The sequence below is a fragment of the Galleria mellonella genome, unplaced genomic scaffold (genome assembly GCF_026898425.1).
Source record: "Galleria mellonella isolate WM207_F2 unplaced genomic scaffold, CSIRO_AGI_GalMel_v1 utg21, whole genome shotgun sequence".
Classification (NCBI taxonomy): Eukaryota; Metazoa; Arthropoda; class Insecta; order Lepidoptera; family Pyralidae; genus Galleria; species Galleria mellonella.
Window position 1 is genome coordinate 734,758 of NW_026442037.1, and position 14,434 is coordinate 749,191.

Here is a 14,434-nt window from a genome sequence, read left to right on the forward strand (position 1 = left end):
ATACTTCGCTTACTTTCCACATGTCCAGTGGAGATAAGAAAGAATACCATAGTATCATTAACATTCACAAAATGATAATTCACCATTATTTTTGTTCACAAGCACATATCTTAAGGAAATATAACCATAGGCACACAAATGCAAGAGTAAGAAGGAAGGAAACCTTTTTCTCTCGCCTCTGAAATAAAAAGTAATATTAAATTTTTAATTAGTTTAAGTTCGTTCGTCTGTTTGAATGTGTTAACCTTTGGTCCAACCTGTCGGATTTAATAAATTCTTTTTGTATGTTCTAGCTCCTTTCTTGAGGCAATTTAATATAATTATTTAAAATTAATGGTAGCAGAATTAAACAAATTAATTCTAATTAAATAACCAGTAAGGCTATTCAACATCATGATACGACTGCAGGCGAAGCCGCAAGATGCAGCTAGTATATATTTTTAACATAACTTTTTTTGCACATTCTAGCAATCGGAAAGATGGCGCAAACTCCGAAATATTGTGCAGTGGACTCCCTTCTTCCAAACGTACAAGAAGCAGAGGTACCCGTGGATTCAGTTGGCTGGTCATCAAGGGAACTTCAAAGCTGGCCCCGACCAAGGCACCATACTGAAGAAGCTGTGTCCACAAGAAGAAACATGTTTCAAAGTAAGTTGATCTGCAGGTCTTTGAATCTGATATCAATGTCAATCCAGTCTATTTCCAATGATTATTTTGTACTGCCATAATGAAACAACAGTCGTGAAAAAAAAAATAGAAATTATATGGGAATTGGGATCAATGCATTAGAAAGTTGCACTACTATGCATCTATCAGAAACATATGGAACCATTATGAAGATAGTATTTACAATTCAGGAGTGCTAAACTTTTCACTTCTGGTATTAATCTATTGGAGTTTATTTCAAGAATAACTGCTAATCTTTAAGCGTGTGCCCCAACAGACTAGGCAGGGGGAAAAGGATTGTAAGTAATGGAGTTTGATTGCTCCATTGCTAGCAATATACCCTATCAGGTCGATCTCCACGCGGTTCCCCCTGGAAACCATCATGGTTAATTATTGATAAATTCGTAATGATAGGCTGGGTTACTATTTCATTGTCATCCATTAAAGAAAAAAAAATAGAGTAGGCACAGAGGACTCTATCTGTGCTTTCATTCGGACATACATCTCTTTATCTACTTATATTCACTTTCATAATTCGTGTATTGCAAATTACTTACAATTTATCTGATAATAGTTGGTCACATTAGGTTTTTAATGAGTAAAGATAAAATAGTAACTCCGCTTTCGTTATTTTTATACTCTGGCGAGTTCAGTAAGTGACTAGCAATGCGCCCTCGAACCTTCATTACTAATAATATGCAATTTTAAAAAGTTTCATTTCCAATCCAAAGAAATAATAATTCTGTTTACTCCCTTACTGCAAGTCGTTCCAAAGTGTACACTTTCATACTCTTTGGAACGTTGCATCGTTTAAAATGCCCTGTGAACTGCGATAATATTAATAGTGTTGGTTTGAAGATTATAAGACATAACTATACGCTTCCTCAGGAGCATACGTGTATATACAAGTTTAACATCCTTGTTAACATTACGTAAAAGTGGATTTGTTCATTTCCTTCTGGCGGTTTTTAATCTAGGGTGGGTAATGTCGGTACCGCTCCATCTATATTAATTTCTATTAAGTCTTCGAGCCCATGTATAATTATGGATACTGATATATAAATATCAGTTATTCAATATATAATTGGGTAATCGATATTTAACATATTTTTTATTGTACCAATATACAGATATTGTAATTATGATATATAGATATTGCTTTATATTACTCACCCCTAGTTTAATCTCATAATAAATTGAATTCATAAAAAAAACCATATTGATAGATGGATGAATATGGACACTAATGTAGGGTATTGATGTTTTAGATATTTTTTACTAAATCACGTTGTAATGGCTAACTTGATTCGAATGAAAATTAGCAATTAAATGGGCCATATCCTAATTAATATACAAGATATTCGATTGCTTGGGTACCTCTGTCCCATTCGTGTTTCTACCGTGAAGCAGTTGTGTTTGCATGGCTGTGTTCCGGTTTGAAGGGTGGGATATGGCGTGAATTTACAGGGTACAGAGGAATAACACCTGAATCCTCAGGAATGGCAACGCATGGGGGGTATCATGGGCGAAATAGTATACTCTGTTATGTCCATGGTACTGCTCATGTCTATAGGCGACGGTTACAATTTTCCATCTGGTTGGTCGTCAGCTTGTTTGACATTCTATTTTGTATTAAAAAAAAGTGCCATAGAATATTAGTACTTTCAACTTATATACTCGAACGAAGTCGGGGCGTGGCAGCTATTGTCCTATAAATATCTATTTAGTCTAGAATTTACATCGACACAGGAATATTTATATAAAATTAATTACTAAGAATGACGAGTGTATATTCCTTTTCAGAATTATTTTCAATACATATTTTCCGCATACCTAGCTGGTATTTTATTTACATTTCAAGTATTTAATAGGTAGTATGGAATACCAGTGAATTGAATTAAATCTAAATTTAAAAAATTTTACCACGTGGAGAAAATTTTTAAATTTAGAATTTGCTTTGAAAAAAAGGTAGCCTCTATCGTCACTTAATATAAAAGTAAATATGATAATACTCTATCCATTGCAAAAGGAATTATTAAAAATAAAAAAAATGCAAATCCAAAATCCGTTTAAAACTAACAACGTAATTGTATAATATTTACTTAAAAAAAATATTGACGTATTGAGAATATCCTTCTTTTGGATGTCACATAAAAATAGTTTTTCCATTATTCCATGGCCAAATGGTTTTTCATAAATAAAAGATATTACCATGAATAGGCTTCACTGCGTAAAAGATGACGGGTGTTATGTAAGATGCGGTGACAATAGCTGCTATGTCTAAGTATAGTTTCGATTCATAAATATTTACCATAAGAACCCATAAGGTCATATTCTGATGGTTTTTCATATAAAAATAGGAAATTGCTAGGATGGCCAGGTGGTTCGGGTTTTATGAAGAGATTTATTTTCTAGCAATATAGTATCGCCGTGTGTGTCCTGGTATGGAAGAGGCCATACCTTCCTTTCTCGTGGGTGTCGTAAGAGGCGACTAAGGGTGGGCGAGGGATGGGCAGCAGCGTCTCTCTTAAAACATCTCTAAAAGCCTAACTGCGGTTGCCAACTCACCTGTCAAGCGTGGCTACTACTCACAAAATTCCTCTTATAGGAAAGGCTTATGTTCAGCAGTCACAGTTAATGGCTGAAATAATAATAAAAACAATAATTATAGTATTCCCAGTATGTTTTTCGAAAATTTTCCACAATCTTGAACTGATTTCAATATTTATGTTTGCAACCTACAGGTTGTCTTCTCCTGTGTTTAATACCATAACTTATTATTATTAAAGTCGCAATTTAATTTATAATAATTTCAATTTATGTCAAAGTTCAATAAAATATTTAAGTTTTGCCTCAAATATCCAAATATTTACATACGTGCTCATATCATGTAGTACATTTATTCAGTCGGATGAAAAGAAAATGTCCAAGTGTTTTCAAGATTTCGGCTTGTTTAAATAATATACGCCTACAATATAACTAATGTTATTATTGTTTGTAATATATACAAAGGTAGTAATAGTTTCAAATGCGATATGTCGTACATTCATAACTTTTCCTTAACTGGTTCGATTGACGTAAATCATACGTCTTTTCAACTTCATTGACGCTAAAGCTATTAATTCGATCATTTATTTTATACCACCAAAATCGTATTAATAAACTATTAATACTCTAAAATAATTATTATCATGTCTTAAAAGTATTCAGCGTCACCTGCTGAAGTCTCCATCTTATTTTGTCCTAAAATCAGTCTAGACTTGTTTGCATACTTTAAGTCTTTAATTAAAATATTAGAAATTGGAATGAAAGGATAATTAAAAATGTTATATTTTTAATTTCAGTTGCTGATGAAAGACATCCTTCGTCCGTTTGTTCCTGAGTACAAAGGGCAGGTCAAGTGCGAAGATGGAGAACGTATCCTTTTATTAATAAAAATAGAAAAAGTAAATTTAATAATGGAAATTTACAGTGGATCAGGTCATAAGAGTTTTTTAATTAAGGCAGATAATAATGATGATGATTCAATTTTGACTCTATTAATAATTAACATAAACGTAAAGCAGAATAATCTAAAAAAACAATCTCTGAATGTTAAATTCCTAAGATTGATATTATTGAAGAAATTGATCAATACAATTCACATTATTTACATATGAAATAGTTTTTTTAAATTCATTCAATAAAGAACATAGTATAGCTAGTGCTACATAATAGAAAGCATATACTTGGAAGCCGGTTTAGAAAAGATCTTAGAAATTGGTTTAATCAAGAACAGGCTACGTACACATTTAATCTACATTAAACTACATATGTATGTATGTATTAAATACAAGTATGCCATTCCTTAACCAATTTATAAACAGTATATTTACAATTGCAAGACCTCCTCAGCGACTTCGATTGTCCTTGTGTTATGGACTGCAAAATCGGCGTCCGAACATATTTAGAAGAAGAACTTGCAAAAGCGAAAGAGAAGACTAAATTAAGAAAAGTAAGTTACTCATCATTTCTTTGTTCATTACAATAACTTGGCATATAATTTTAAATTACACGGAATAAAAACTGAATCTGATACAGATATTTTACCAATACAAAATCATATATTAAAACTTATGTAATAAGGTTCAAAACCTTAAAAAACTTTATTTGTTGGAAATATTATGTGCATAAACGATCTCATTAGTACTATTAATATAATTCTTCGTGTTGTTATTCTTGTCGTTTCCTTCCCATATTAGTTTTTCACGATTGAAGTTTATACTGCGGTAAAATTTTTAATTAAAGATAATTAACCACTTGTTATATTGATAGTCTATTTCGAAATATACCGTTGATTTAGAAAAAAAAATACAAATATAGTTTGATATTATAGTCTTTTAATTATAATTATTTTATAATTAAAATAGGTTATAGTAAATTCATTTAGCACTAAACGGGCCATATACTTCTTTGTCACTATAGTAATATAAAAAATATTATAAATAAGCTTGTAATTATTTTCAGGATATGTACGAAAAAATGATCCAGATTGATCCAAAAGCGCCATCAGATGAGGAACATAGAAGCAAAGGCGTCACTAAACCTCGTTACATGATTTGGCGGGAGACAATCAGTTCAACAGCTACATTAGGGTTCAGAATAGATGGAGTGAAGAAGGCTGATGGGACTAGTTCAAAAGACTTCAAGACCACCAAAACTAGAGACCAGATTACAGATGCATTTAAAGAGTTCACTAGTAACTGTTCCAATGCTGCGGTAAGTCGACATTATATTTAAGAAGTTTTGTTACTTTTAAATTCGGTAATCAATTGATACTTAACATACATCTAAAATTAACATATTTAATTTCAAAATTATAATTTAAAATTAAAAGAGTTTCAGTTACCCAAAATTTTGCATGTTGAATAATGTATCGAGATTCGCTAAGAAACCAAAGCAGACTTGCTTTTAGTCCAAATTTTATTGAGTCTAAGTCTAGTATCTAAGAAGTATTTATGATACTTCTACATATTTTTTTTTGAGCGATGCTTTAACTTTAGTAACAAATAGCAATTTTAATATAATCAAACATTTTTTTCTTTAATCTTCCTCCTCTCTCACGCTTCAAGTCTCTCAATCAAAATTGTCATTAAAACATACCTTTTAATGGATCACTATGAACAGAACAAGATTATTATTAGTATTTATCTTACAATTAATGTGTCTAAAAATAACAAGAAAATATGGGTAATGGCATTGTAGGCATGTCTATGGTTATTGTCATCACCCAATTATTCATCACAATCAGTTATTACGATTTCATATAATTCTATTGTATGAATTTTCTCATTCATTAAATTGGCAATTAACTGCACAAACATCCTTTTGTGAGGATATTGTTTAATGCTGTAATTAAAAATGATAATCATTTGAAAAACATCTTATATGTAAATACTAGCTTTTACTCACGACTTCATCCGCATGATTAGGATATGTTCACTGACCAGGATAAAAAGTAGCCCATATCCTTCTCTATCTTATATAGTATATATAATTTTGTATGTATATACCAAACTTCATAATAGTATCAATACACTGCCTGATGCATATGTAATTGAATATTAGAATCATCAAAATCCAACGAATAAAAAGTGAATAGAAAAACAAAAACAAACAAAATTTTTTATAGGATATTTGTCCTATATTTTTTTTCCACCATTGTACTCGTTCTTTTCTTAAGAACTCTGTGTCCTATAATTTAAGACTTTACTGTAGAATAAAGTGTTACAAATAAACAATATTAAAAGAAAACAGTATTCCAGCATCAGACAAAGCAAAACGTTTAAAACATATTACAATTCTAGGAATTCTAAATAAAAAGAATTCGATTTATGCTTGAATGCCAATTATATAGGCTTATAAAAATAAAATACTAATAGAAAATATATTTTTGTTACAGACGAGATACTTAGAAAGATTGTTGAATATACGCGCGACGCTGCAAGAATCGCACTTCTTCAAGACACACGAACTGATCGGCAGTTCCCTACTCTTCGTTCACGACAAAAGACGAGCTTCCATCTGGATGATAGACTTTGCTAAGACTGTTTCTGTGCCCGAAGATATCAATATTGATCATAACACCACTTGGAAAGTTGGCAACCACGAAGATGGGTATCTTATAGGGTTGAACAACCTGATATCTATATTTGAATCTTTGATTAAAGATGGCAATGGGAATATTGACCAGTGCTATGCAAATTTGAGTTTGGATAAAGACATGAGACAGGATACGTTAGCTACTTGATCTTTATAGACTGAAAATCTCTTTGTGAGTAATTGACATTTATGACAAACACATCGTGGTATTCCCCTCAGCAGTGCCAAAACTGCTTCGTATTGTTTGACACGACATAGAATTTCTACGTTAAGTTCAATACGATGTTTAATATTTAAATTGATTGTTATTTGTAAATAAGCTTATAGAAGATACCATTTTGTATTATTAAGTTGTTATATAATACTCATAATGTTATATAGAATTGCACCACCAGCACTTTATTAGTTTTATACAATGGTTTTGTAGCAAAATAATCAAAGTAAAAATTGTAAATAAGATATAGTTAGAAAAAGTTAAAAGGAATTTGATAGATCAAAATGTGTAGAGTATTAACTTTGATAGAACTTCGTTAATCATAGAAAATCGTAGGCTTTCCACAAACTAATGAAGTTCGACTTGCTTAATTTGGTTACAAGTACACTATATTAGTGTAATGAATACCTAGTTAAATAATTGTTATTATAATAAATATCTGGTGGTATTAATTAAAAATATAATATTAATAACAGCTAACTTGGTTTTTAATCTACCCTATTATCTGTCTAATGTTACGTGATAATAGATTTTATACTAACGATAGTCTGTGGCTGCGTCAGTATGAATCAGTGCATAAAGTTTCCTATATTAAGATATACCCTATCCGTGTACAACCAGATTTCATTCAAATCAGTTCAGTAATTTTAGCGTAAAAGAGTATTAAACATCCATTTATCCATCCATCCAACGTTACAAACTTTCGCATTCATTATATTAATAGAATAGGGTTATTATTATAAAATATGGACATTTTTGTATTATGGAATTTGGTAAATAAGCTAGTGATCCAAATAAGAAAGAAGACATGGATGATTGGATTATGGGCTCTAATTGGTACTATTCTCGCATTATTGTGTTAAAAGACTGACCAAACAATCACAATGAATAATAATTATCGTCACTTATATAGAGCTAGCTGTATCCTGCGACTGTGCATGGGTGAATTAGTATAATATATACCATACTTATGTATTATGATATAATCTACTTGTGTACTAAATTTCATTCAAATCTATTCGATATTTTTTAAGAGTAATAAACACCCATCTATACATTTTCGTAAACTTTCGATGTAGAATAATCGTAGGTTTAATTTTAATTTATCTTCAATTCTGTTGGACCAGATTCGAATTCGATAGGAGTTCTTATTTATGAGTGAGATCATCTGTGTCGCTAGATACACAGTATTTTTAAGAAACTTCAGAGAAAAATACTTGAATAAAGCCGTATAAATATTTAAGATGAGAACTCAGATGTCAATCAGTGGTTAAACGTGTATGTTTGCTAATGGCATTATTAGAATTCGAACCAAAACAATGATGCAGTGATCTGATACATTGTAAAAATATTTATATAATATTTGTCGTATGGTCCTGGCGTATATTGGACTACTCCTTCCTGTTCCGTGGGTGTTGTAAGAGGCAACTAAGGGAATATAATGGTCGAGGGATGGGCGGTAGTTTAAAATATTACCAAAGCTCTAATTGTGGTCTAAATCTAAAATCTAAAGCCTAATCCAAACCGTCTGCCAAGCGTGGCAATTAATCCTCCTAATGGGGGAAGTAATGGTTCAGCAGTGGACAGTTAACGACTGTTATGAATGATTAATATTGATAAATAAGGCGGAATACCTATACACGTGAATTATATTAAACTAACTGTTCTTATATTAATGGAAATAGAAAATATGATTTAAATCCATCAGATAGGAAAATAGTAATCATGTTTTATTTTTTTTCACGAAGCGTAAATTAATCTCGTTGAAAATAAAAGACATATTTTTGTGGACGGTATATATTTTATATATACTATAATACTATTAGATAAAATATAAGCTAAGCATTTAAATACTTACACCTAAATTGTACTAAAAAGGCACTGGGTTACGTATTGTCTTTTAAGTTATTGTCTACTATTACATCAGTTAAGCTAGAATTTGTAGAATCTCCTTCTTCTGCACTTGTTTGATTACGCATACGTGTAAATAGTCTCTGTACAGGGGCCACAGATCTGCCTGGATCTGAAGGTGCTGGAGAGTATCTTCTAACCCTAGGTTTTTGTACGCCTTCTTCAGTAGATGTCTCAGTTTCCGAATAAGGAGGAGGCGGGTGCGTTAACATGGACATACGGTTCTCTCGTGCAGCGGCTGCTGTTATTTGTAATTCAGTGCCAGCAACAACTGTTGCTAATGTTGGTGTGAAATGAGGTGCTGCAGCTCTAGCAGATATTCTTCTGCGTCGTGGTCCTGTAGCTTCCTCAGTTTCTTCTTTAGTAGAAACTGTAGGTAAAGCAAAATCAGGCCTAAGTGAACCACGTCTTCTAGCAGGTGTTGCAACGGGTTCATTTATCAAGTCCAATAATCCAGCTGGGCTAGTTGTGTCAGAATCTCCGCGTACTGTTTCTATAGTAGCTAATGCGCGAAGCAAATCAGCTACACTAGTATTTTCTAATACCTCAACTTGTTCAGATTCTGGAAGATTTGATATATTTACGTTAGGATCAAATAGACTGGGACGACCCCGTTTGGTTTTATTTCTATAATTTTCTAACTCACTAGAGAATAAACTATGACGACCTCCTTGTGTTGAGTTGCGGTAATGTTCTATATCTCCAGCAAATAAACTATTTCGGCCGCGTTTTGTTTGCTTTTGGTATTGCTTTATACTAGCTTCAAGATCGTTAGAGTTTTCTTCTGGAGTACTTGTCTTACGGTCTTTGCCAAATGTAGGAAATAAACTTACACGCCCATGACGTGTTTTATTCTTGTAATCTACAAGTTCGTCTGAACTTTCTGGCATTGTGTCGTCGTCGTCTTTTTTAGACCTTCCAAATGTTGGAAATAGACTAAGCCGACCTTTTTTTGTTCTATTTTGATATTTTCTTACTTCATCTTCATCTATTGTATCTTCTTCGTCATTACTTGTAAGATCGCTAAAATCAAAAGTAGGAAAAATGCTATGTCTACCGCGTTTTGTTTTTTCTTTATAATCACGTGCTGCTTTGTCCTCCGTATCACTAAAATCAAACGTTGGAAAAATGCTATGTCTACCAGACCTTGTATTTTCTTTATACTTTTGTGCAAGATAGTCATCATCATCTTCACTAAAATCAAACGTAGGGAATATGCTATGACGTTTAGGCTTTTGTTGATATGCTCTAGCAGTTTCTGCATCGTCATTTTCAGAGAAATCAAATGTTGGAAAAATACTATGACGACCTTTTTTGGTTTTCTCTTTATACGCCTTTGCAGCGTTATCATCCTCCTCACGATGAAAGTCGAATGTTGGAAATATACTATGACGTCCTCTTTTTGTTTTTTCTTTATAAGCGTCAAGTTCGTTGTTTCCTTTATTGTCTTGTCCACCAAAAAAGAAATTTGAAAAAATACTACCACGTCTAGGTGTTTCTTTGCCACTCACATTTACTTTATGAGTGTTACTTAGTCGACCTATCATCGTATTTTTCACATATTCTGCTGGACTTTCAGTTGAGTTCGATTTTCGGAAAATCCGTTGAAGGAAATTTCTAGGTTGTGAATCTTCAACAGCTGGCGGTGTAATAGTGGATGGTAATGATAATTTACCACTTCTTGCATTTGCTTCTTTTCTGAATTTTTCTGCTGAATCACCATTAGTCCATGTATGATCATGATCAAATTTCGATACTGATTCTTTTCTATGATTAGGCACCGCAATACTCAATGCCCTTATTCTTTTAGGTGAGTTTGGTATTATATTTTGACCAATGGAAAAAACTGGTGGCTTTTCACTCGCCAAAATGTGTTCGTCATCAAACATGTGTACACCTGTATTTCGGTGCGGTTGTTCAAAACCTCCTAATACATTCACTACTCTGGCTAGTAGTTCTGCAGGCTTGACAATAGCTGAGGCAGTAAATGTTTTATCCTTGTCGATACCAAGTAAATCTGTATCAGATTGAATTCGAAGCATGTCTTTAGCTGTAAGTTGTATATTCTCGGAGTTAGCGCGTTTTCTTTTGGTAACAGGGAATCGTGGTTCTACATCAAATGTAAAATTGGGACAGCTCTTACTTCTATAAAAACGTGGTGTTTCATCTACATAGACAGGCTGAAATAGGAATAAAAATATTTAAATATTTTTAGTGTTGCTAATTTGCAAATAGTAGTAGGCGGTGTTTATTATTTTAATTTTAAGATTACATTTATATTCTACTAATATTACTAATTCAAAAGTTTGTCGAGATGTATAGATATTTAATATTGGATATCGATTTAGATATAAAAACATTAATGAGTCAATTTAATTATACATATAATAAAGGTCAAGAATTTACCTTTAACTTTATTAAATTAGCTTCATTAATAATCTTCCTAATGACAGCAATATCTCTTGTAAATCCTTGCAGGATTTTATTTTGCGTTGATTTAAACTGCATAGCAAATTTCTGCTCCAGTCTATGTACTCGTTCGGATCTCATACCACTAGTGATAAAGCCAAGCAACATCACAATATATCCAAGGCCAAAAGTAATCCAGATTATAAGGAATATCTCATAAGCGATGAATTGGCCATACTGAAATCCATTATTTGCTGTTCCTGGAATAAGAATAAACAAAGTGAATTTTTTTTTTTTTATATATATATATATATATATATATATATATATATATATATATATATATATATATATATATATATATATATATATAATTCTATACAAATTAAATTACATTTTGTATAATAATTAAGATTCTATTTATTTATGTTGAGTTCATATTGGATTTAGAAATTTATCATTTTGCACATAGGTACCCATTATACCGATGAAGTTATTGACTTAGTTTCATATTATTTCTTCTATCTAGGTATTTATATTACTTTTTAATAGCAATATAAACATCGATATTCATCTAATAGTACTTTTTCCTGACGAGACACTTAATGATAAGAATGATCATCATCATCTTACTCTTATCGCAATTATATAAATCTTGCGGTCGGTGTAATATGTTTTTATCTGTATTACCAAAGGGTTTTGAATTTTAATTTAACAATATTAATGATGTTTCTATAATCTAAAATATAATAATCATCATCATCATATCAGCCGTTAATTGTCTACTGCTGAATATAGGCCTCCACTATATAGAGGGAATTTACTATTAATTGCCATGCTTGGCATGCGTGTTGGCAACCGCAATTAGGCTTTTGGTGATGTTTTAAGAGGGACGCTGCTGTCCATCTTTTGATTTTAGTCATCTCTTACAACACTCACGGGAAAGGAAGGGGTCATCTGACCATAGATAATTCTCATACAAGAATAATCAACTAATTCTGGTCTTCATTAAGACAAATCAAGAATAATACAATTATAGTACCTGCAACCAAATCACCAAATCCAATTGTAGTCAGAGTGACAAATGCATAATACACAGCAGCTACAAAATCCCATCCATCCTCGAAGACCACAAACAAACAGGCTGGCAAGAAGATGAAGAACAGAAATCCAGGCACGAGGTACAAAAAGATCTGACCCAGCATTCCCAGGTTATTGAAGCAATAGCTCAGGTTGTCCGCACGTTTCACATTGCGCCGTTTGTATTTCCGATAAACAGAAATTAGCTGTAAATTTGAAGTTCTTTCAGTATATTACTATACTTTTAAATTATAACACGTTATTGGTAATCTACATTTGTTATTTTTTTTTATGCAACTTAGAATGGCAAACAAGTTGTCATCTCACCTGATGAAAAATGGTAACCATCAACTATAGATATGAGCAGTAACACGGACATAATAGAGTACACTGTTTCGCCCATGATACTCTACACGCGTTGCCATTCCTGATGACTAAAGTGTTATGCTTCTATACCCTGTAAATTCACTGCCATATTGCTCCCTTCAAACCGAAACACTGCCATGGAAACACAATTGCTTCATGGTTGATTATATAAAACTAGAAGTGATTTTCTAACAATCAATACCACATTTTGTTATGACCCGACATACTGATGATGACGGTAATAGATAATTGATGTAGACGCAAGAAAAGGATTTAGTTTACTAAAAGGGAATTTTATATTAAAGTCTTGTGTGTCTTTGTATATGTACAAACAAATTTAGTTATATAAATACATAAAAATAGATCAGAATTATATAAGTAATTATTTCATTTATGTAATAAATATATCTTGAATCAAAATTGCAAATTACCTGCAATCCAAAGTATTCGCCGAGGTTAGCAAGCAGGATACCATTGATAGGGATACCGAACAAGGCGTAGAATATCATGAGGATTCTAGACAGATGGGTTGTTGGGGCCAAATTCCCATAACCTAAAATATATAATATACATTTTATAAAGTTAAAAATTATTACGATATCTTATTATAGTTAAAAAAAAAAATTAAAAATAAGAGAAAACAGATTTGATTATATCTCTATTCTAGAAATATTCTTTGTCCATCATTTATTAGTTTGTCAATCATCTGTTTATTTAATTAATGTAAATATGTAATATAAACCGATCAAGTAAAAATAATATTAAATAAACACATGATTGATTAAAAATTATAATTATATATTGAATATAGAAAATACAGAAGTGGCAAAGGACCGACCGATCAAACAATCGATGACTTAGGGTAGAAAATTCTCGAGTGAAGACTTTATACAGGGAAGTGTAGTATGAAAAGTATAACAGGGAGTCGTTATTGCAAGTAACATGAGATAGTACTTTGTGTTGAAATATGATTATATTTTGACCCATGTCCTTCATTCAAATAAAATCAATATAGATAAATTATTAAATCATCATTTTTTGTAATGCTACTATTGTTTCGGAAAGTTATATATTGAGGAGAAATTACAAGAAATAACAGTTTAACCTTGAAACCTTTAACTTTATATTTTAATATTATGTTTATTTACATGTATCATACCAAAAACAATATGGCAATTAAATATTTAAGAAATGAATACTTAACTAACACCAAGCATGTTTATTTTCTATATAATCGTTGTTTCTAACAACGATTACATGGGTTGTAATGACCATGAATAATGATTAAATATATAAATCTTACCAATTGTACTGACGACAGTGTACGAGAAAAAGAACGAATGGTAAAAGTCCCATTTCAACGGAGTCTCGTCTTCTTCTGCTGTCGAGTTGTACATAGGTTTCCCGCAATACACCGACAGCTTGTTCAATATACTGGTCTGCTTTTCTGGATCATTCGGGACATAATTCTCGTACAAAAGATCTGAAAGTAAAAAAAATGATAGACTTGTAATACAATCGTGTCTATGTGGTCCCAGCACAGAATAGACCACCCTTTCCTTTCCTGTGGGTGTCATAAGAGACGATTAAGGGAACTTAATGGTAGAGAGATGCGTAGCAGCGTCTCTCTTAAAACATCTCTAAAAG

At 31.8% G+C, this 14,434-nt stretch overlaps 2 protein-coding genes across 5 annotated transcripts in view; one reads left to right on the forward strand and one right to left on the reverse strand.

Annotated features, from left to right (window-relative positions):
* Window positions 1-7,501, forward strand: part of LOC113512951 (inositol-trisphosphate 3-kinase B) — a 186,446-nt gene extending 178,945 nt beyond the window's left edge. For all 4 annotated transcript variants that reach the window (XM_026896921.3, XM_031910956.2, XM_026896924.3 and 1 more), the window contains 5 exons: window positions 469-648; window positions 4,011-4,083; window positions 4,533-4,660; window positions 5,173-5,424; window positions 6,608-7,501. In XM_026896921.3, the coding sequence (XP_026752722.1) occupies window positions 469-648; window positions 4,011-4,083; window positions 4,533-4,660; window positions 5,173-5,424; window positions 6,608-6,955 (981 nt within the window). In that variant the 3' untranslated portion in view covers window positions 6,956-7,501. The remainder of the gene's footprint in view (window positions 1-468; window positions 649-4,010; window positions 4,084-4,532; window positions 4,661-5,172; window positions 5,425-6,607) is intronic.
* A 1,289-nt stretch (window positions 7,502-8,790) lies between these two features.
* Window positions 8,791-14,434, reverse strand: part of LOC113512933 (open rectifier potassium channel protein 1) — a 34,995-nt gene continuing 29,351 nt past the window's right edge. The window contains exons 2-6 of the mRNA XM_026896898.3: window positions 14,091-14,270; window positions 13,219-13,340; window positions 12,384-12,627; window positions 11,339-11,601; window positions 8,791-11,112 (exon numbers count right to left, since the gene is read on the reverse strand). Of these exons, the coding sequence (XP_026752699.2) occupies window positions 8,908-11,112; window positions 11,339-11,601; window positions 12,384-12,627; window positions 13,219-13,340; window positions 14,091-14,270 (3,014 nt within the window). The 3' untranslated portion in view covers window positions 8,791-8,907. The remainder of the gene's footprint in view (window positions 11,113-11,338; window positions 11,602-12,383; window positions 12,628-13,218; window positions 13,341-14,090; window positions 14,271-14,434) is intronic.